Source organism: Tachyglossus aculeatus, chromosome X3 (genome assembly GCF_015852505.1).
Source record: "Tachyglossus aculeatus isolate mTacAcu1 chromosome X3, mTacAcu1.pri, whole genome shotgun sequence".
NCBI classification, from domain to species: Eukaryota; Metazoa; Chordata; class Mammalia; order Monotremata; family Tachyglossidae; genus Tachyglossus; species Tachyglossus aculeatus.
Genome location: NC_052099.1, coordinates 11,092,200 through 11,116,726, shown reverse-complemented (window position 1 = coordinate 11,116,726; position 24,527 = coordinate 11,092,200). Strand labels below are relative to the sequence as shown.

At 43.0% G+C, this 24,527-nt stretch overlaps 1 protein-coding gene across 1 annotated transcript in view; it reads right to left on the bottom strand.

Annotated features, from left to right (window-relative positions):
* Window positions 1-24,527, bottom strand: part of CAMK4 (calcium/calmodulin dependent protein kinase IV) — a 241,572-nt gene that overhangs the window by 129,075 nt on the left and 87,970 nt on the right. Inside the window, exon 2 of the mRNA XM_038770360.1 lies at window positions 5,634-5,712. Within this exon, the coding sequence (XP_038626288.1) occupies window positions 5,634-5,712 (79 nt within the window). The remainder of the gene's footprint in view (window positions 1-5,633; window positions 5,713-24,527) is intronic.

Below are 24,527 nucleotides of genomic sequence, written 5' to 3'. Positions count from 1 at the left end.
GAGGGGAGAAAGAAGGTAGGTGAATACTTGAGACTGAGTCTCTAACTTCTATTGCACTTTTCCAAGTGCAACATACAATAGGTACTCCTTAATTATGTTAAAACCCTCCCTCCCTTCTCTGTGCACATTTCAAAATAGTATTTCCCTCCTGCCTTGAAAGTCTTAACTTACTTCTTATGGAGGAATATTACTGACCATATGATCAGGCCTTGGGGAAATTGAGAAGGCAGTGTTGCCTAGTGGAAAGAGGGCAGACCTGTGAGTCAGAGGACTTGGGTTCTAATCCCAGCTCTGCCACTAGTCTGCTGTGTGACCTTGGTCAAGTTACTTCACTTCTCTGTGATTCAGTTCTCTCATCTGCCAAGTGGGGATTCAAAATCAGTGCTCCCTCCTATTTAGGGCTGTGAGCCCCATATGGGACCTGATGATCTTGTATCTACCCCAGCACTTAGTACAGTGTGTGGCACATAGTAAGCACTCAAAAATGCATTATTATTATTGACGATAATGATAACTGTTTTAGTTTTGCTTTATCGAACAATACTGCCTTTTGTCTCATGCTTTGAAGATGGAAGAGTGGAAGGATGTTTAGAACAACTAATTTGGAAGACTTTCATGAAGCAGATATTAAAATTTTTCAATATCACTTACTAGTGATGCAACTAAAACAAATGATGCTTTTATTCCAAAGGCAATGGATCATGGACTACTACATTCAACAAATGAAGACAATATTGTCTGGACTGCCTAATTTTTACATAAATGCATAACTGGCTGAGAAGCAACACGGTCTGCTGGATTGAGCACGAACCTGGGAATCCTCGTGTCTCTCTCCACTTCAATCCATACTTCATGCTGCTGCCCGGATTATCTTTGTCCAGAAACGCTCTGGGCATATTACTCCCCTCCTCAAAAATCTCCAGTGGCTACCAATCAATCTGCGCATCAGGCAGAAACTCCTCACCCTGGGCTTCAAGGCTCTCCATCACCTCGCCCCCTCCTACCTCACCTCCCTTCTCTCCTTCTACTACAGCCCAGCCCGCACCCTCCGCCGCTAATCTCCTCACCGTACCTCGTTCTCGCCTGTCCCGCCATCGACCCCCGGTGCACATCATCCCCCGGGCCTGGAATGCCCTCCCTCTGCCCATCCACCAAGCTAGCTCTCTTCCTCCCTTCAAGGCCCTGCTGAGAGCTCATCTCTTCCAGGAGGCCTTCCCAGACTGAGCCCCTTCCTTCCTATCCCCCTCGTCCCCCTCTCCATCCCCCCATCTTACCTCCTTCCCTTCCCCACAGCACCTGTATATATGTTTGTACATATTTATTACTCTATTTATTTTACTTGTACATATCTATTCTATTTATTTTATTTTGTTAGTATGTTTGGTTTTGTTCTCTGTCTCCCCCTTTTGGACTGTGAGCCCACTGTTGGGTGGGGACTGTCTCTATGTGTTGCCAATTTGTACTTCCCAAGCGCTTAGTACAGTGCTCTGCACATAGTAAGCGCTCAATAAATACAATTGATGATGATGATCAGAAGGACCTGGGTTGTAATACCAGCTCCACCACTTACCTGCTGTGTGTGACCTTGGGCAAGGCACTTTACTTCTCTGTGCCTCAGTTACCTCATCTGTACAATGGGGATTAAGACTGTGAGCACTATGTTGGATAGGCACTGTGTCCAGCCCAACAGTCTTGTATCTACCCCAGAGTTTAGTACAGTGCCTGGCACACAATAAGCAGTTGATAAATACCAAAAAAAAAAAGACAACTACCTTCCATCATCTACTACTGCTAGCCTCTCTGCTCTCCATTTTGACAGTGCTAAATGAATTACCCTGAGATTCTACTCCCATTCCCAATTCAGCTCAGCTGCTTTCCAATACTTCCAAATTCCTGATGTTTCTGGAAGTCTCCTTGGCCAGAAACAGTGGCTCCTCACAAATGCTACCAACAATTATTTTGATCAACAGGTAAGGGTGAGGGAATCAGAAAGATCTCACAGGTGACCATGTAGATGTCACCTAAGGAAAGCAGCTGTACTTTCAACTTGAATTTTGGTGAGATCCACTGTTGGGTAAATATTCTTTGCAACTGTAATCAACTCGATTACAATCAACTGTCAATGTTTAAAATGTATCAAAGTCTTGGTGATAAAACTCAAATCCTCTCATTTATTATTTCTTTGCTTTCACCCAAGTGAGCAGGTAGGCAAGAGGAAGGATCCCAGTCTACCCTATGGAGGACAACATCATGTGTCCATATCCTCTTGAAAATATCAATAGAAGGAATCAATGAGAACAGCCAGGTACTTTTACCTGAACTTTAGGTACTCAAAGCAGAAGACTCTGTCACTGAATGCAAGACATTTTTGTTTCTGAAGGTAACAGACTTGAGAACCTGACAGATCCTGGAATTTTGACTTACCTTCATAAGGTCAGGGTTCAGGCTTTGTTGTTCTTCTTCTGCAAACCCACAGTGCTTTGCTCCCTGTGGACACTCAAGGGGTTCTATTGATCGACTAGGATTTCCACTACTTGAAAATTCACTCAAAATTGTCTTTTCCTCTAAAGGTCTTTTTTCCCCCCAGGAGTATATGAAGTTGAGAGTCTACTGTTCATGTATTCTTCTCTAGACAATTTTATCCAAATCCCACACTGAAATCTACTGCCTCCATTCTGAATAGTTTTGCCAAACCAGATTTTTCTGCATAGTTAATGGGGCTGCTTTTTCAATGAGTACTCGGAGAGTAAATCAATTACTACGAATGAATGATTAAATCATTTCAGAAATCCAGTTAGGGTCCTTCTGCAGAGCCGCTGCCTTGCACGTATCCACAAGGCACACACCCACACAAAGTTAAACACCCACAGTGTGGCTCGAGTACATCATTTACAGTTAGAAGCTGAGACGTGGCTGGTTCTCTCCCCCACCCCCTGCTCAGTTTGGTTGAATCCCAGTGCATTCAGCTTTTCCATAGCTACAATAGTAGAAGCCAAGGCAGCCGGAAAAGCCACCTGGAGCATGGTGGGTGGGGAAGAAAACTGCTCCTGGCAGTCCAGAAAGACACATGGTGCATGGCAGCTGGGAGAGGGAAAATAGGGAGGAATGGTTCTGGATACACTTAGATGGGTCTCAGCAAACTATCCTGCAGGCACACAAAATCTTTCATGGTTAAAAAAAAAAAATGTGCAACTTGAATCTGTGAATCCGGGTATATAAAATCAAGGGAGTTTTTCCCCACTCTGTAGTATCATTAAAGCCCTGGGCTCCCACAAATTTCAATCAGAATTATGAGAACAGTTCATGGTTCAGATAAACAAATCTACATAGAACTCCTCATTTTTAAAGTATTGTAACATAAAATTGATTGTAACAGGCCTGGAAATAATGACCTTCTCCAATTAAACCTTGTGTGATTTTTCTACCTTTACATTCCGTTTTTTTAAGCCATTCCATTTTCTGCCTCCAGAAAACCTGTGCCATTATGAATCTCATTACTCTATGCAATTCTGTGAGTCTTCTGTTCCAGGCAACGCATCAACAGCTGATGGTATTAACCTCTGCTTAGTGAAAATGAAAATTCTCTTCGAGCTACAGAAAAGGTAGTAGGTTTTTTTTTAATTATGGTACTGTTCTTCTTAGCCAATTTTACAGCTGAATTTACCAAAAGCTTAGTACAGCATATCCATCCCCAGAACGCTGGAGAAGCAGTATGGTGTAGTGGCTAGAGCATGGGCCTGGGAGTCAGAAGGTCATGGGTTCTAATCCTGGCTCCACCACTTGTCTGCTGTGTGACCTTGGGCAAGTCATTTCACTTCTCTGGGCCTCAGTTATCTCATCTGTAAAATGGGGATTGAGATAGTGAGCCCCACGAGGGACAGGGACTATGTCCAATCCGATTTGCTTGTATCCACCCCAGCACTTAGTACAGTGCCTGGTACATAGTTAAGCGCTTAACAAATGCCATCATTATCATCATTATTATTAGTATTAGTATTATTAGTGAGCAGGAGGACTTGCAAAAAGCAAACTCTTCTCATTGTGCTGCATCTAGCAGAGTATCAAGCAGCAGTGTGATTCAAAGAGTAGCCACCTCGGTGCAATCCATGGTATTTATTGAGCACTCACTGTGTGCAGCACACTATACTGAGCACTCAGGAGACTACAATATAACAGATTTGAGAGACATGTTCCCTGCCCCCCCAAGGAACTTAAAGTCTTATAGTCATAATAATAATAATTGCTGTATTTAAGCACTTACTATGTGTCAGGCACTGTACTAAGCCCTGGGGTGAATACATGCAAATAGAGTTGGATACAGTCCCTGTCCCACATAGGGCTCAGTCTTAAATCCCCATTTTACAGATGAGGCAACTGAGGCCCAGAGAAGTGAAGTGACTTGCCCAAGGTCACACAGCAGACAAGTGATGGAGCCAGGATTAGAACCCATGACCTTCTGACTCCCAGGCCCTTGCCCTAGATGCTGACATGGCAAGTGTGTATGAGAACCGAAAGCTAAACCTGGCTTTTCTGGATCTGGCAGATGGATATTTCTAATCTCCCACATGTCAAATCCAGTTTCTCTAAGGGTTGTCTTATGCTGTCGAGTCATCTCTGTCCCACAGAGACTACATGGACATCTCTCTCCCAGAATGCCCCACCTCCACCTGCAATCATACTGGTAGTTTACCCATAGTTTTCTTGGTAAAAATATGGAAGTGGCTAACCATTGCCCCCTACCCTCAAGGAGCTTGCAATCTATCTGGGGGAAGCAGACACTAAAATGAATTACAGATAGGAGTCAACTTGATTCTCCACTCTCAACCCTTTCCCATGCCAATGCTGCCCAGCACAGGTAAGTTTTGATTTGTAGCAACTTGCCTTCCACTCTCTAGCCACTGCCCAAGCTAGGGGACGGAATAGGTAGGCCTCTGTTTGACTCTCCCTCCCATAGCCGAGACTGGTAGAGTACTGGAAATTCTCCAGGTCCGATCCTGAGAGGGGATCTAAGGGCTGTACTTAGAAGGAAAGCCCTTCCCTACTCCAAGTCATACACTCAGCCTGACCTGGAAGCACAGAATGTGTGAAGGATGGGAAACCAGGTTCAGGTATCCGGTTTCTGTGAAACTATCCGATTGATTCTGGTAGTAGGGTGCTGCAAGATGTTATGACTATTTCCTTTTACAGATGAGCGTTTAGGTACCTTGACAGCTGGCTGGATGGCTTGGAATCCCTTTCGGGAGGATGTTGGAACAACCAAGCAAATGGCCAAAAGGGAGCATACATCGTTCAACTGACAGGTCACGAAGCATCATGGGACCCAGAATCCTTGCCACTATGAGACACACAGGATTTTGGGTGCTCCTGCTGAATGTCAAGAAAGTTCACTCTTGTCTCAATTAGAATACTTGCTGCTTACCCAAATATCATTTGTTTTTAATGTGGAGCTTGACTTTGGTGACAGAGCACAAACAGTTTTCCCACTACTATGAGACAACCACATGGTCAACGACACACATATGGCCAAGGTATAAACAGGAAACTAGATGCCAAAAGGCCTGAATCCTTGAGCACTTTTGAATTAATTGTCCCGGACTGCTTTGGGGCATAAATGAATAAAAAATTAGGCTTACCGTTTTCTTTAACATTTTGAGGGCATATGACTTCTGCGTCCCCTTCTGTCTGCATCTGTACACAATCGATGTCGCACCCCTTCGAAGGAGAAAAGGAAGGTGTTAGCAAGAAAGCTGCATTCGATCAATTTATTGGGTGCATACTATGCAGAACACTGTACTAAGTGTTTGGGAGAGAACCATTCAACTGATTTGGTAGACATGATTCCTGCCCTCAAGGAGCTTACACACCACTGAAGTTTAAGAAAGCAATGAAAATCTACTCCAACTAAGTATTTACCACCATGCTAACAATTTGTTATTTTACAGAAAGTCTTGAGAACAGAGAAGTAGTTTTAAACAAGAGTTGTAAATGGTAGTTTAGCTTTTGTTAAAAGATTGAGATTGTGTCCAAAGTAAAATATTTCTCCATTTGTAGCAAAGTTTCATCTCTGAAGCTCTTCGCTAATGTTTCCAGTTTTAGTTTCTGCATTTTAAGGGACATGTGGAGAAGCCATGGGGATCAGTCAAGGTTCAGAAAAGAGAGTAACACAAAAGGGATATAAAATAGGACCTAAGAAGGAAGGTTAAAGGAGTTGGCGTTATTCCATCTGAAAAGAGAAGGCCAAGGGGTGGTTTACTAAATTTAATCCACCCCTAAGACTGGCGTTTTAATAGAAAAAAAGCTGTCTAAAAATGCTTTATATTCTATGGGCCAGTGTAAAAAGAGATGGTGGAAGAACCCAGATCTAAGAGCAACTGCACAGATGAATCTAAAATAATAATAATAATAATTAAAACATGAAATCGAGAGTATTTATAGAGCGCTTACTTGGAGCACCGTACTCAATGTTTGGAAGAGTATGACAGAATTAGTGGACATGACCCCTACCCTCAAGGAGCTTGCAATTTATTTGGGGGAAGCAGACACTAAAATGAATTACAGATAGAAAGAAGGTGAAAGGGATATGTGCGTAAGTTGGTGCCTTAGTAATAGGGTACGTAAGACATGTTCAAAAATGCTTACAAGAGTTGTATTTAATTGGTGGTGCAGACATGCAGGCTAAGCAGTAGGGAAGATTAGAAATTAATCGAGGAAAATCTGAAGGAGATGTGATTTCAGAACATCTATTACAAAGGAGAGAGCTGTGGTATGTTGAATTTGAAGGGAGAGGGAGTTCTCAGCAGGAGGAAGGGGATGGTTTCAAGAAAAACAAGAACGAGACACAGTAAATAAAGGAACAGAGAGAGAGTGTGAGGGTGCAGTAGAAGAGAATGCCTCTGCTACTTGCCTGTTATGCAACCTCACTTCTCGGGGCCTCAGTTTCTTCATTTGTAAAATGGGGATTAAACATCTTTTCTCCCTCCCTTAGACTGCGATCCCTGTGTGGGACAGGGACTGTGCCGGACCGGATTATCTTGTCTCTACCCAGGTGCTGAGTGTAGGGCTTGGCACATAGTAAAGGCTTAACAAATACTGCTATCATCATTTCTATACTGTGAGCTTGTTATGGACAGGGAATGTGTCTGATGTTATATTGTGCACTCCCAAGTGCTTAGTGCAGTGCTTTCCACACAGTAAGTGTTCAATAAACACTATTGAATGAAGGAGAGAGAGCTGAATGAGTGTCTTAAAGCCAGTGGTGAGTTGCTTTTGCTTGTTGTAGAGAGGACTACTACCATTTGAAGTGGGGATTTTTTTTTTGGAGGCAAGAGGAGACATATGTAGAATGACAGGAAACCTCAGTTGTTTGCTTACTCATTTTGTCTGGAGCTGAATGGGTATTTTGGGCCAAACAACATGGTATAATGGATAGAGCATGGGCCTGAGTGTCCGTGAGTCAAGGTCGTGAGACTGTGAGCCCAACGCGGGACAGGGACTGTATCCAGCCTGATTTGCTTGTATCCACCCCAGTGCTTAGTACAGTGCCTGGCACACAATAAGTGCTTAACAAATACCGTTATTATTATAAATCTGCCTATGTGACTGTGTGGCTATATATAAGCTTGTGGCTCTGGGCACATTTCTGTCCCCATATTTGGAAAAAAAAAAGATCTTTTCCATCCATCACCTGTTCTCCTTTCACACTATTCTCCTATTACCCATTCTCCTCCTCCACTCTTTTTCCATCATCCCATTTCTCTTCTCCTCTTTCTCAGTGAATGGTATGGGTTAAGGACTGTAAATAGCAGGAGGCACCATTGTTTGGAAATTAAAAATTAACTTCTTTTTTATGGTACTTGTTAAGCACTTACTAGACGGTAAACTCATTGTAGACAGGGAATGTGTCTGTTACATTGTACTCACCCAAGTATTTAGTGCAGTGCTCTGCACACAGTACGCACTGGATTGGCTGACTTGTATCTAATCTCAGTTTCCTCCCCTTCTCTCATCTGGCAACCTCCCCATTATTTTTTTCCATTCGAAGCCCCAGGTGCAGTTTATAATCCAGAGCATTTTAAGGGCCAATAAAGTAATACCTAGCCTCAAGTAAAGGGCTACTTTAAGAAAAACCAGTTGCATTCCATTTCACAGAGGAAACAGTCTTAAACAAACTTGAAGGAAGAATTTTAAGGCTCTCTACCCCTGGAGAACTGGAAAAATAGGTTTGACAATCACCTTTATATTGGATGATTTAGGTGAATGATTAATTTAAGTGCCCAGGGCAGGGTTTAGCCAAATAACTTCTTAAGGACCTTTCTGGCTTGCTGCTTATGTGAGTCTAGGTGAGATGGAATTTAACCATATAAATCCCCCCAAAATAAAACACCTCCCAAGCTTCCTTCATGCATAAGAACCAAAAGGGCAACTTGTGGGAGGAGATCATTACTAGCTGAATGTGAATGCTAATTATCAGCAAAGAAAAGACTTCTTTGTTCTAAACGAGAGCTATAATTTTATTGCACTTTCCAAGATATTGGCAAGTTATGGCATTTAACATTCAGGTCTTGCTCTTTCTATTCTTTAAATTATAAAACTTTGGAAATTAAATTGGATGGGAAAATTAGACAACTAGCACTTACACTGTAATATGCTGCAATTATTATTTATAATAGATGTAGGTTGTAAGAATACTTGGAGCCTTACACATTTTTAGTCTTACCCAAAAAGAACACTAAATCTTAGAACTTTATGTGAAATACATGATTAGAATCAGTACAGAAAATTTTCGAGGTTACCCAGGGATAGGAGGAATGTTGAGAAGATGACCAGAAGCCTGAAGCTTCTTGAGGGCAGGGATCATGTTTACCAACTCTATTGTAGTGTACTCTCCCAAGTGCTTAGTATAGAAAAGCAGCATGGGCTAGCGGGAAGAGCACAGGCCTGAGTCAGAGGACCTGGGTTCTAATCCTGAATCTGCCACTTACCTGCTCTATGACCTTGGGGAAGTCACTTCACTTCTCTGTGCCTCAGTTACCTCATCTGTAAAATGGGGATTGACCGTGAGCGCCACATGGGACATAGACCGTGTCCAACCTGACTAGCTCCATCGCTTAGTTCAGTGATTGGCACATACTAAGCACTTAAATACCATTAAAAAAAATTGCGTGTTGTCATTTCTTTCAGACCTGGTTGTTTTTACACTAAACAGAATTGCCTTGTGAGGTGTTCATTAACCATCGAAGTATTGGTTAAGTGAGAGCTGATGGCAAAACAGATACTCTATGCTTACTATCAATCAATGGTATTTATTGAGCACTTACTATGTGCCAGACACCATACCATACTAAGCACAGTTCCTAAGCGCTTAGTATAGTGCTCTGCACAGTAAGCGCTCAATAAATATGATTGAATGAATTAATGAATGAGTTGGTAAATACATTTCCTGCCCACAGTTGGCTTACTAAAAGCTAATATGTAGGCAACACCTCTCCCTGATGTACAAGAAGAGCGTGTCCTGTTGCCATTCCAGGAACTATAGGCCATGGCTTGGAGTTTTCTAGCTGCAAAGAGAACTTCTGTCAGGCATGCTATGATTAGAATCATGGATTCGCTTGGTATCCCACTTCTCCTTAAGCTTCTTCCCTTAACTGGAGAGGAATAGGCTACTTCAGGACAGTAAACCATCCCATTGATTTAAATGAATTTAAAAATCTTTCAGTACACTTACTCAAAACTGTTCATTGTTCATATTGTTCATTTACAGTTTGTTTCATTCTCATTTCTGTATGGTAAGATGTGAAAAAGAATCATTGTAAAATGTCCTCCAATTTTACAAGAAGCAAAGGGGTTCTGGATTGGGCTACTACATCATGGAATTATTCTTCTGAAGAGTGTCAACTTGAATGCCCAGGTCTTAACAATACTTTTTGAATGGACAATTCAAAGGATGAACAACTAATGTATGAAGAAATAAACTATCTCAGTTGTGATTCAGATTTTTTCTGTTTTGATTTTGACAAGAGAAAATCATTCCTTTTTAGAATTTTGAATTACTTCTTCCAACCGTTACATTGATTTTTTTTTCTTTTTTTTTTTTTTTTTTACCAGCATGCCAGTTTAAAGTGCATCTTTGCCTAAAATGTCCTGCAAAGATAATGTCATATGAAAAAAGATTTCAAACTTTCAGGGCTCTACTGACAGAAGGCAGAACAAGAAGCCTATCATGTATTGAGCAGAAGTTATTTTTTTTTTTAACAGAGGAAAACCTTTTTGATTGTTCCACAATAAAATCACAAAGGAGGAAAAGTATGAGCTATGCTCTGGTTACAATCCTAGGATGACCAGATTTGCAAAATAAAAAAAAAGTAGCATATTATCAATCCAGAAGGGTTTTTCATGACACTTGGCAAAAAGTTCTGAAATAAGATGAGTTCTGAAAAAAATGGAGCACCACAGAATAAAGTTGGCATATAGTGCAAGAGCTTAAGAAATGTCATTATTAGGGTCCTTACTGTCTGCATATAATAAGTACTCGGCAGTGATATAGAAGAGATAGAGGTACGGTGAGTAGGTTGGCATTAGAGGAGTTAAAAAGTGTGGGCTTGGTTGTAGTAGGAGAGCAGTGAGGTGAGGTAGGAAGGGGTAAGGTGATTGAGTGCTTTAAAACCAAAGGTAGGGAGTTTCCGTTTGACACAGAAGCAGATGGGCAACCACTGAAGCCTCTTGAGGAGTGGGGAAACGTGAACTGTAAGCCCCCAATGAGCTTACTGTGTAGAAGGGCAGACAGACAATAGTATAATTTATAAAATATAATTTATAGATATCCCTAAATGCCATGGGATTAAGAGTGGGGCAAATATTAAATGCCCTAAGGTCACAGATCCAAATACAGACAGTGCAGAAGGGAGTGGGAGCTGGGAAGAGGAGGGCTTAATCGGGCAAGGCCTCTTGGACGAAATGTGACCTTAATAAGGCTTTGAAGGTGGGAGAGTGGTGATCTGGTGTATATGGAGGATGTGAAAGTCCTCCCTCTAGCATGGAACATGGGAAAGGGGTCTGTGGCGAGATGGATGACATCAGGACACAGTGAGTAAGCTGGCACTAGAGAAGCCAAGCGTGTGGGCTGAGCTGTAGTAGAAAATCAGAGAGAAGATAGAATGGGGCAAACTGAGTGAGTGCTATTAAGCCAAAGGTAATGAGTTTCTGTTTGATGCAGAGGTGGATAGGCGACCACTGGAAGTTCTTGAGGATTTGGGAGACTTGGATTGAATGTTTTGGTAGAAAAATGATCCATGCAGCAGAGTGACGTATGGACTGGAGTGGGGAGAGACAGGAGGCAGGGAGGTCAGAGAGGAGGCAGCTTAATCAGTTGGACATACTCCCTGTCCCACATGAGGCTCACAGGCTAAGTAGGAGAGAATAGGATTTAATCCCCATTTTACAGATGAGGTAACTGAGGCACAGAGAAGTGACTTGCCCAAGGTCACACAGCAGACACATGGCAGAGTTAGGATTAAAACCCAGGTCCCCTGACTCCCAGGCCCATACTCTTTCCATTAGGCCACACTGCTTCTACAATCAGGCTGCCTTGAAGGCGCCTGTCTGTCTCTAAGTGAAACAGCACTATTTTGTTTTTCTTCAGCGCAAATCCAAATGTTTATCTAGTACCATAAAGAGCCCAACCACTAGCTGATTAGCAGCGTGGCTCAATGGAAAGAGCCCGGGCTTTGGAGTCAGAGGTCATGGGTTCAAATCCCAGCTCCAACAACTGTCAGCTGTGTGACTCTGGGCAAGTCACTTAACTTCTCTGTGCCTCAGTGACCTCATCTGTAAAATGGGGATGAAGACTGCGAGCCCCCCGTGGGACAACCTGATCACCTTGTATCCTCCCCAGCACTTAGAACAGTGCTTTGCACATAGTAAGCACTTAATGCCATTATTGCCCTCTCAAAGGTCACCAATGACCTCCTGATTACCAAATCCAACGGCTCATACTCAATCCTAATCCTCCTTGACCTCTCAGCTGCCTTCGACACCGTGGACCACTCCCTTCTCCTCAAAACGCTATCCAAACAGCTTCACAGACTCTGTCCTCTCCTGGTTCTCCTCTTATCTCTCCGGCCATTCATTCTCAGTCTCTTTTGCGGGCTCCTCCTACCCCTCCCATCCCCTTACTGTAAGGGTTCCTCAAGGGTCAGTCCTTGGTCCCTTTCTGTTCTCGATCTACACTCGCTCCCTTGGTGAACTCATTTGCTCCCACGGCTTCAACTATCATCTCTACGCTGATGACACCCAAATTTACATCTCTGCCCCTGCTCTCTCTCCCTCCCTCCAGGCTCACATCTCCTCCTGCCTTCAGGACATCTCCATCTGGATGTCTGCCCGCCATCTAAAGCTCAACATGTCCAAAACCGAACTCCTTGTCTTCCCTCCCAAACCCTGCCCTCTCCCTGACTTTCCCATCACTGTTGACAGCACTACCATCCTTCCCATCTCACAAGCCCTCAACCTTGGTGTCATCCTCGACTCCACTCTCTCGTTCACCCCTCACATCCAATCCGTCACCCAAACCTGCTGGTCTCACCTCCGCAACATTGTCAAGATCCGCCCTTTCCTCTCCATCCAAATGGCTACCCTGCTCATTCAAGCTCTCATCCTATTCTGTCTGGATTACTGCATCAGCCTCCTCTCCAATCTCCCATCCTCCTGTCTCTCCCCACTTCAATCTATACTTCACGCCGCTGCCCAGATCGTCTTTGTGCAGAAACGCTCTAGGCATGTTACTCCCCTCCTCAAAAATCTCCAGTGGCTACCAATCAACCTACGCACCAGGCAAAAACTCCTCACCCTCGGCTTCAAGGCTCTCCATCACCTTGCCCCCTCCTACCTCACCTCCCTTCTCTCCTTCTACAGTCCAGCCCGCACCCTCCGCTTCTCTGCCACTAATCTCCTCACCGTGCCTCATTCTTGCCTGTCCTGCCGTCGACCCCCGGCCCACGTCCTCCCCCGGCCTAGAATGCCCTCCCTCCCCACATCCGCCAAGCTAGCTCTCTTCCTCCCTTCAAAGCCCTACTGAGAGCTCACCTCCTCCAGGAGGCCTTCCCAGACTGAGCCCCCTCCTTCCTCTCCCCCTCCCCATCCCCCCCCCACCTTACCTCCTTCCCCTCCCCACAGCACCTGTATATGTTTGTACGTATTTATTACTCTATTTTATTTGTACATATTTATTCTATTTATTTTATTTTGTTGATATGTTTTGTTGTCTGTCTCCCCCTTCTAGACTGTGAGCCCACTGTTGGGTAGGGACCATCTCTATATGTTCCCAACTTGTACTTCCCAAGCACTCAGTACAGTGCTCTGCACACAGTAAGCACTCAATAAATACAATTGAATGAATGAATGAATTATTATTATTATTATTATTACTGGCGAGTGGCTCACCAACTATTATGTGTTTGTAGGATTCCAGGTAAAGTTCAAGTCAATTTCTAAGTGGATTAAAAAAAAATGCCTGAAGCTTGGATTCAGATCAGGGCTTCTGGGGGGTAAAATATGATTGCACAGTGTTAACACACTTTAGCACTATGGTCCAGCTACAAAGAGGGAAATTACAAGTCAGTCTTCATTTTAACTGGTGTGGCTTTGAGAAAGGTGCCTATGTACTGTTTGTCTTTACTTTGCTGGGACAAGCTCTCACTAATTATGTCCCTAATGGTTTTTAAATGCAGAAGAATTTCCCAAACTGCAATTTATAACGTGTGGGTGAGCAAAAAGCCTTTAAATTCTAATACTAATAAGAAACAGCACAGTTCACATTAACAACATATATATTTGCTTCTTGCAGAGTCTGGTTCTAAAGCTTTAAAATGGGGCTTCAATACCAGTTCTCCCTCCCACAAACTGTGAGTCTGGGACTTAGTGCAGTACTTGGCACTTAGTAAGTGCTTAACATCTACCAGAATTATTACTAGCATTTCTGATTTTACCTCTTGGATTCACAAACTTTCTGAAGCCTCTAAATGAAGTTACCCTATCCTGATTGCAACCTATCGGGTCTTCCCTTCCTCCAGCAGCAAGTGAAGCCTGTCAATCATGAAACAATAGTATGGATCGAGCACACATTGTGTGCAGAATACTGTACTAGGCACTTGGAGGTGAGCAAAAGAATCAAAAAGCATGTTCCTTGCCTTCTAGGGGTTTACAATGTACTACTTGCAGTCAGTCTGTCAGTCAATCGTATTTATTGAGCACTTACTGTATGAAGCACTATACTAAATGCTTGGGAGAGTACAACAATAAACAGACACATTCCCTGCTCACAACGAGCTTACAATCTAGAGGGGGAGACAGACATTAATTACAACTATTACATTGTAATAGCAGCAGCAGAATTTATGAAGTGCTCACTTGGTGCATTGTACTACACACTTGGAAAGTACAGAATAACAAAGTGACATTCCCTGCCCACAAGGAGTTTATGTTCTAATGGGGGAGAGAAGCATCAAAATATTTACAATTGAAGTGGTCAAAAAAATAAATTCAGCAGGTATATATACTTGGGTATTAAAGAGGGTGTAAATAAATTCATACGTTCTCTCCCATTTAGATTCTAATCCCATCTCTGCCACTAGTCTGCTGTATGACCTTGGACAAGTCACTTCACTTCCCTGTGGCTCAGTTACCTCATCTGTAAAATAGGGATTAAGATTGTGAGCTCTTTGTGGGACAGGGACTGTGTCCAATCTGATTTTCTTTTATTTACCCCAGGGCTTATTTCACATAGTAAACAGTTAGCAAGCACCATAAAAAAATGTGCTAGAGTTGGATGAAGGGATGATATGGCTCAAGATGTTGGGAAATTAGACTGGGGAAATCTTATTAGAAGAGGTGGGATTTTAGGAAGGATCAGAATGTGGAGAGGGAGTTCCAAGCTGGGGGGGGAACAGCTCGAGTATTTATTGAGCACTTACTGAGTGCAGAGCACTGTACTAAATGCTTGAACAGTACAATTCGGCAACACAGACAATCCCTATCCAACAACGAACTCACAGTCTAGGAGGGGGAGACAGACAACAAAACAAGTAGACAGGCATCAATAGCATCAAAATAGATAAATAGAATTATAGCTATAAAAATATCATTAATAAAATAGAATAATAAATGTGTACAAATATACCCAAGTGCTGTGGGGTGGGGAAAGGGGTAGAGCAGAGGGAGGGAGTAGGGGCGATGGGGAGGGGAGGAGGAGCAGAGGAAAAGGGGGGCTCAGTCTGGGAAGGCCTCCTGGAGGAAGTGAGCTCTCAGTAGGGCCTTTTAATAATCCTCTTGAAGCAACATAAATAAGAGAAATAATAAAAGTGACAGAGCAGTACATGATAAATAAATAATATTGGTATTTGTTAAGCACATACTATGTGCTAAGCACTGTTCTAAGCACTGGGGGGGATACAAGGTAATCAAGGTTGTCCCACGTGGGGCTCACAGTCAATCCCCATTTTACAGATGAGGGAACTGAGGAACAGGGAAGTGAAGTGACTTGCCCAAAGTCACATTGCTGACAAGTGGCGGAGCTGGGAATAGAACCCATGACCTCTGACTCCCAAGCCCGTGCTCTTTCCACTGAGCCAAGTATATGGGCTCATTTATCTTAGAAAGAGTGTCATCAATCATGCAGTGCTGAATGTAGAGGCAGCGTCCACCAAGAGCCCTCCATTCCCCTCCATTTTCCCTTTCATATCTTTCTTATTCATCTCTGCCCATTATTATCATCTCTATGTCAGTGTCTTTCTCCATCTCTCTGTTGGTCTTTGTGGCTTTTTCTCTCTCAGTGTCTCTGTCCCGGTCTCCGTCTGTCTCTTCCATTACCTCTGTCATTCCTGCACAGAGTACAGCTCTTTCTGATATTTGTAAGGATAGTCTTAATTTGACCCCTACAAAGAGAGTTTATTTAATAGCAACAGAATGATCTATCCGATCCCTGAATTTGAAATCAGAGAAGTCGGTGATCAGCTGAATTTGGTATCCTGTATTAGCTGACCTAAATGGTCAGGAATGTCTCTGAGTTTGGAAAAGAAGCTGATGAGGCTGACCTACATGTGGCTACTATCGGTGGAGAGCAGAGTGAGGCTGATTGGATATTGTTCATACAACATTTTATGGGGCTCTAAGGAGAGCCTCAATACAAATATTGAATATTATGATTTTGCTGTCATTTGTAAGACTCTGAACTTAAGGGAAAATGCAGTAATTCTGTCAACTTCTGTCCTCATAAAAAGCAATGTGGAAACTTTAGACTGTGCTAAGTGAAAATGAAGCAGTTCTATCAGAGAACACAATTCAGGAGAAGAGTCAAACCAACTCTTCTGGTAACACAGACTCTGATATAGCAATATAAAACCATCAGTGGAGCAAAACAAGCAGTGTTAATGAAGGAAGCAGATGTTACCATTAACAAGGTGGTAATTGCCTGTGCCCTAGTGAGAACAAATGAAAATATCAGGAATGAAGATTAGGTATTGTAAGTAACAGTTCAGTGCCTAAATGAAGTGCAAGCGTTCAGTTTTCTAAAAGAACATAATGAGGAGGTGAAATGCTATTGCTGATCACTGGGTTCAGGGAAGCAGAAATTGTGGGGATTCCAGGCTCTGAGCAGCAGTTTGGGTTTTTTTTTCCCATTTTATGATTACTACTTGGCACATAATGCCTTTGCAATTGTGATGGAGAAGAGGCACAATTTATTCTCAATGAAGAACACGTGGAAGTTTCATGACTAATCTCCAGAAACTTGAAGGCAAATCTCCAAAGCTTCTGAAATCTTTCTCTGAACCCATGCTACTTATTTACTTTGATTAATCTATCCCAATCTCCTCCTGGCCCCCTCTCACTATAATCCTGATTTCTTGCTCCCCCTGATTTCATGGACAGTCACCTGAAAAAGAGAGGAGAAACTTCCAGGCTAGAATTGTTCATTTCCACTCCAATCACTAGGAATTAAAAAGATAAATGAGGTGATTATTTCAGACTTTCCAAAAGGAAATGAGGGCTTAAGTAAAGGAAGACCTCTTGGAGGAGAAGAGCTTTTAATAAGACTTTGAAGGTGGGGAGAGTGATTATCTATCAGATATGAAGACGGAGGGCATTCCAGGCCAGAGGCAGGATGTGGGCCAATTTATACTTCCCAAGCGCTTGTACAATGCTCTGCACACAGTAAGCACTCAATAAATACGACTGAATGAATGAATGTGGGCGAGGGGTTGGTGGTAAAATAGATGAGATCAAAGTACAGTTAGTAGGTTGGAGTTGAGGAATGAAGTGTGCTGGCTGGGTCATCACAGAAAAGTAGTGAGGTGAAGTAGGAGGGGTTAAGGGGATTGAGTGTTTTAAAGCTGATGGTAAGGAGTTTCTGTTTGATACGGGAGGTTCATGAGGAGTGGGAAAAGATGGACTGAATGGTTTTGTAAAAAAAATGATCTGGCAGGAGAGGGAAGTATGGACTGGAGTGGGAAAAGACAGGAGGCAGGGAGGTCAGCGAGGAGGCTGATGCAGTAATCAAAGCGGAATAGGATAAGTGCTTGGATTAACATAGTAGCAGTTTGGATGGAGAGAAAATGACTAACTCTGACTATCTCCTAACTCTGTTCTCCCTTCCTTCTGCATGGCCTATACTAGCCCCATCCCCACCACACTTACATACATATCCATAACCACTGTTGCTTCCCCTACCTGTAACAAAGTCCACCTCCCCCTCTAGATCATAAGCTCCTTGAGGGTAGGGCTCATGTCCACCAACTCTATTTTACTCTCCCAAGCACTTAGTATAGTACTCTGAACACAGAAAGCAATCCATAAATATCCCTGATTAAGAAACTCCCTTCTCTGGACATTTCCGTGACAAAGATAGACTGACTTCCCACGACAGGCTGTTAGAGGCAGAGCAACGAACTAGATTAGATGAGATAGTGACTAGCTTACCGGAAGAACATGTACACACTAGATCAAGCACTCATTTATTCTGTGCTGTTTCTTTTGCAGGAGGAGGTTGCAGTGGAAAGATATAACATTACTGTTCCAGAAGGCAAGACTAGCATGCTTCTTCCAGAATCTGGGTACATCTTTTCCTCCTTTCAGGAAGTGGCAAAATAGCTGCTTAAGACTTATTTTTTGCATTGAATATAGTTCTTTCATTCATTCATTCAATCATTTATTGAGTGCTTACTGTGTGCAGAGCACTGTACTGTGCTGTGTGCAGAGCACTGTACGGTCCCTACCCAACAGCGGGCTCACAGTCTAGAAGGGGGAGACAGACAACAAAACAAAACATATTAACAAAATAAAATAAATAGAATAGTAAATATGTACAAGTAAAATAAATACAGTAATAAATATGTACAAACATATATACAGATACTGTGAGGAGGGGAAGGAGGTAAGGCGGGGGGATGGGGAGGGGGAAGAGGGGGAGAGGAAGGAGGGGATTCCAAATTCAGGGTTCTCCGAATCAGAATCGAATACTCATTAAATTACTATGTTCCCCTGCGAATTCGATCCCATACCTCAGCAAGCTGGAGCTATGCCATCATTGGTGAAGGTTTCTGCAAACTAAAAACACGTAGGGCATCTTACTCGGTAAAGGTCTTAACGGGAACCCAGAAAATAGCCAACTAATACAGGCAGTGAACACTACAAGGGCTAGATAGTTGACTACCCTGGTAACCGCCTGCTAGTTTATGGAGCTACAGCACAACCTTAGCACTACTGTGAGATGACTGGGACCATAATTAGGTTTTGTACATAGAATTATTGCATTTGCTTAACTACGTACTGCACTCCTTCCTTCCTTCTTGCTTGTTGCGCTCCATGCCCCAGTGGGAACTCAACTGGCAAGGATGAGAAGGTGTGAGTGGTGTTGCACGAACCACTCTCACTGTAATCAATTCCTATAAACATGTCCTCGGAAATGCTTCCTATGCTGAGGTTCAGTCCATGTCTCCCCACTCCTCAAGAACCTCCAGTAGTCACCCATCCACCTCTGCATTAAATAGAAACTCCTTACCATCAGCTTTGAGACATTCATTCATTCAGTCGTATTTACTGAGCGCTTACTCTGTACAGAGAACTGTACTGAGCTCTTGGGAAGTACAAGTTGGCAACCTATAGAGACGGTCCCTACCCAACAGCAGGCTCACAGTCTAGAAGGGGGAGACAGACAACAAAAAACATATTAACAAAATAAAATAGAATAAAAATGTACAAATAAAATAGAGTAATAAATACGTACAAACATATATACATGTGCTATGGGGAGGGGAAGGAGGTAAGGCAGGGGGATGAGGGGAGAGGAGGACAGGAAGGAGGGGGCTCAGTCTGGGAAGGCCTCCTGGAGGAAGTGAGCTCTCAGTAGGGCTTTGAAGGGAGGAAGAGAGCTAGCTTGGCAGATGTGCGGAGGGAGGGCATTCCAGGCCAGGGAGAGGACGTGGGCCGGGGGTCGATGGCGGGACAGGTGAGAACGAGGCACAGTGAGGAGATTAGCAGCAGAGGAGTGGAGGGTGCAGGCTGGGCTGTAGAAGGAGAGAAGGGAGGTGAGGTAGGAGGGGGCAAGGTGATGGAGAGCCTAGAAGCCGAGGGTGAGGAGTTTTTGCCTGATGCGTAGGTTGATTGGTAGCCACTGGAGATTTTTGAGGAGAGGAGTAACATGCCCAGAGCATTTCTGCACAAAGATGATCCGGGCAGCGGCATGAAGTATGGATTGAAGTGGGGAGAGACAGGAGGATGGGAGATCGGAGAGGAGGCTGATGCAGTAATCCAGTCAGGACAGGATGAGAGATTGAACGAGCAGGGTAGCGGTTTGGATAGAGAGGAAAGGGCGGATCTTGGCAATGTTGCGGAGGTGAGACCTGCAGGTTTTGGTGACTGATTGAAATCACCTTGCCCCCTCCTAACTTACCTCAGTGATTTCCTACTACAAATCAGCATGTTGACTTTGCTCCTCTAATGACACCCTTCTCAGTGTACCTTGATCTCATCTATCGCACTGCCGACCCCTTGCCCACATCATCCGTCTGGTCTGGTACTCCTCCCCCAACATATATAATAGACCACCACTCTCCTCACCTTCAAAGCCTTATTAAAAGCACATCTCTTCCAAAAGGTCTTCCCCAACTAAACCCTCATTTCCCCTACTCCCTCTCCCACCTTCGGCCCCACAGCATTTAGGTATGAATCAGTAATTTATTTTAATGTCTGCCTCCCCATCTAGACTGTAAGCTCAGTGTGGACAGGGAACATATCTACCAAGTCTACTGTATGGTTCTCTCCCAAGTGCGTAGTAAGTGCTCTGCATACAGTAAGTGCTCAGGAAATACCATTGATCGGTTAATAGAAGATTCCATCATACTACTAAGTTGTCTGGACCAAGACAAATTAATAAATGAACTTTCCCTACCCTTGCCTAGGGCAGAAAATACACGTACCACTTCCTTTCTCAGTCCCATCAATTGAAAAGCTAATGTCAGATGCGTTTTCTAATTGTGCCATGTACACAATGACCTTTTCTTTTGCCCGCAGATTTTTTTGATAAATTAAACCTCTTCCTATTTAAGAATTTTATTTTTGAAAGAATTCTGAACAAAAGGTCACCCAAATGCATATTCATCGTGGATAAATTATGGAAAGCTTCCCCAGTTGACCAAGTTACAAGCCTAACAGAAAAGAAACTGGCTAAGAAACTACACTTTGCCTCAGCAGAAAAAGGCCATACAAATAAGGAGTGAAATATCCATGCCCATTACTTACTTTTAATAAAGCCAAAGAGCACTGGTTATATATCTTTGATAGAAGGTCTTTTTCAAAAAAGGTGTACTGATATTTCTGAAGTGACACTGGCCATTTAAATTGGTATTTTCTGCTCATTAAGTGTCAGGATTTGGGGTAGCTGTCAAGCTTGAGTTCAATTGTTCCTGGTTCATTTTGAACAGATAATAGAATCTACTAGAGTTGCAAATGTCAACTTTTCCCATCTGTACATTTTTCATTATAAAAATGGAAATAGGCTATTTGGAATAATTAATATGAGCCATATAGGGTCACCTTGTGAATAATTTTCAATCTTGTTCAAGAACAGAAATGAACTGCAAAATTATAATAGGGTTTATCATTATGGAAATCAGAATGAACTAACATTAGCATCCATAGCTTTCTCTCCATTGTTTTTTGACTGTCTCTATAGCAGAAATATCTAGTTGTCTTAAAAATTGGAAGATGAAGCTGAAGTTCAAAAGGTTAGTGCGAGACTGACTTCTGAACACAAAATGAATTATTCCATCATCCCTTTTTGCTATAGTCTCTGTTTCACGACCTATTCAAAGTTTCTGCCTTTAGAGTCACTCCTTTCTTGATTGCAGGCTGCTCTCCATTGTCTCACAGCTTTCAGCTGTGATGTCACATTGGCTGAGGTAATACATTAAAGTATCTCTTGTGTCCCCTTGGTTTTCAGTTGCCCCATTTCTAGCAGTTATCATCCATCCTCACATAGCCTACTGACCAGAGATGTGTTGTGGTGAGCATAGCTTAATAGCATAGCTACTAGACTGGTTTATGTTCCAGAAATAAATTATGTTTGATCCAGTCTTGTCATTTGAAGTTGATTATTGTCCTTAAGCGATGCTTGACGGAACTACTCAAGGAGCCAGATGTGAACCCAGGTCTTACAACCACATAGAAAGTTCTGTAGACCTTTAGTTCAGCTTGAAGCCTGATTCATTCAATCGTATTTGATAATATGATAATAATAATAATGATGATGATAATAATAATATGATAGTGGTATTTGATAAGCACTTACTATGTGCCAAGCACTGTTCTAAGCACTGGGGTAGGTACACGGTAATCAGGTTGAACACAGGCCCTGTCCCACAAGGGGCTCACAGTCAATCTCCATTTTACAGATGAGGTAACAGGCACAGAGAAGTGAAGTGACTAGCCCAAGGTCATGCAGCAGACAAGTGGTGGAGCCAGGATTAGAACCCACATCCTCTGACTCCCAGGCCCATACTCTTTTCACTAGAACACACTGCTCCTCTGATGCCTTTTAGACTGTGAGCCCACTGTTGGGTAGGGACTGTCTCTATATGTTGCCAACTTGTACTTCCCAAGCGCTTAGTACAGTGCTCTGCACATAGTAAGCGCTCAATACGATTGATTGATTGATGCCACGTTGCTGTCATGCAGTCTCCTGATGGACATGCTGGCTTTCTTGATGTAATTTTTCTACTTCTCTGATGATCACTGCATCACTGGTCTAGACAGCCTAGATAACAGTACTTTAGGACAGCTTTCAATTCTGGGTTACTAATGAACTATCATCCCTTCTAGACTGTAAGCTTGTTGTGGGCTGGGAATATGTCTACCAACTCTGTTACACTGTTCTATCGTACTCTCCCAGGTGCTTAGTACACACTAAATGCTCAGTAAATACAAATGATTGATTAAATAGCCTTGTTTGGGGGCAAGGTTTCCCTTTATTTTTTTTAATGGTATTTGTTAAGCACTTACTATGTATCACAGGCTGGTAAAGCTCTGGGGTAGATGCAAGTGAATTAGGCCGGACATAGTCCCTGTCCCACGTAGGGCTCAGAGTATTTCAGGCTAATGCATTACCTTGGTTTTCTTCAGACTACAAGTCCATAGCACTGGGGTGACTCACCATCTAAAAGTCTAAATGTCCATGGCAGCAGACAGCAGCAATGACTTTCTCAATAATAATGATAATAATAATAATAATAATGGTATTTGTTAAGTGCTATGTGCAAAGCACTGTTCTAAGTGCTGGGGAGGTTACAATAGTGATCGTAAGTGCCATTTCCACACAGGTCAGGAGGTTTCGGAAGCATTACTACTAGAAATAGACTTTATTGTGTACCCACTGGGAACACAAATGCTTGGGAAGGATTAACCAAACAAATGAAACATTCTCTGCCCCAAAGAAGCTTTACACTCTAAATGGGGAGACAAAAATTAAATGGTTTGCAGTAATCAAGTTGAATAGTTGAATATGCATTAATATGGAGTAGGATTCTAAGTAAGTACATAAATGCTGTAGTAAATAAGTGCCCTTTATGGTATTTGCTAAGCATTTACTGTGTGCCAGGCACTGTACTAAGCACAGGGATGGATTCAAGATAATGGGGTTGGACACAGTCCCTGTCTCATATGGGGCTCACAATCTTAGTCCTCATCTTACAGATGAAGTAACAGAGACTCAGAGAAGTAAAATGACTTGCCCAAGATCACACAGCAGACAAATGATAGAGCCAGGACTAGAACCCAGATCCTGTGACTCCCAGGCCCCTATTCACTAGGCTACGCTGCTTCTCATGTGCTAATTTTCTATGCTTTGCTGGGCCTCATCTTTCATCATAGGTGGTATATTCAAGACAATGTTGAAATATTATTGCCCACTCCACAGGATTGTTTTCTCATATGTGATGAAGGTAGAGTTAACATCACTCTTCAGGGATTCTATGATAGTCTGTATAAGACTAAACTGTCTCTCCCCGCTTCAGTCTATACTTCACTCTGCTGCCCGGATTATCTTCGTACAGAAACACTCTGGGCATGTCACCCCCCTCAAAAATCTCCAGTGGTTGCCTATCAACCTTCGCATGAAGCAAAACTCCTGACTGTTGGCTTCAAAGCTCTCCATCATCTTGCCCCCTCCTACCTCACCTCCCTTCTCTCCTTCTACAGCCCAGCCTGCACATTCCGCTCCTCTGCCACTAACCTCCTCACTGTGCCTCATTCTCGCCTGTCCTGCCGTCGACCCCTGGCCCACATCCTACCTCTGGCCTGGAATGACTTCCCTCCTCACATCTGCCAAACTAGCTCACTTCCCCCCACCTTCAAAGCCCTACTCAGAGCTCACCTCCTCCAGGAGGCCTTCCCAGACTGAGCCCCCCCTTTTCCTCTGCTCCTCCTCCCCTCCCCATTGCCCCTACTCCCTCCCTCTGCTCTACCCCTTTCCCCGCCCTTGGGTATACTTGTACATATTTATTATTCTATTTTATTAATGATGTTTTTATAGCTATAATTCTAATTTTCTATTTTGATGCTACTGATGTGTATTTGTTTTGTTGTCTGTCTCCCCCTCCTAGACTGTGAACCTGTTGTTGGGTAGGGATTGTCTGTGTTGCTGAATTGTACTGTCCAAGCATTTAGTACAGTGCTCTGCACTCAGTAAGCGCTCAATAAATACAATTGAATGAATGATGTGTGGAAGTCCTTGGCTCTCTTCAGCTTTCACATCACACCACCTGTTGCATATTCCCCAATGTAGGTTTCCATCAACATCCCTTTTGTCAGGGTTTGTTTTTTTTTTTTCAAATGGTATTTGTTAAGCACTTACTATGTGCCAGGCATTATACTAAGCACTGGGGTAGATACAAGCTAATCAAGTTGGACACAGTCCCTGTCCCACATGGGGCTCAGTCAATCTCCATTTTACAAAGAGATAACTGAGGCACAGAGAAGTGAAGTGA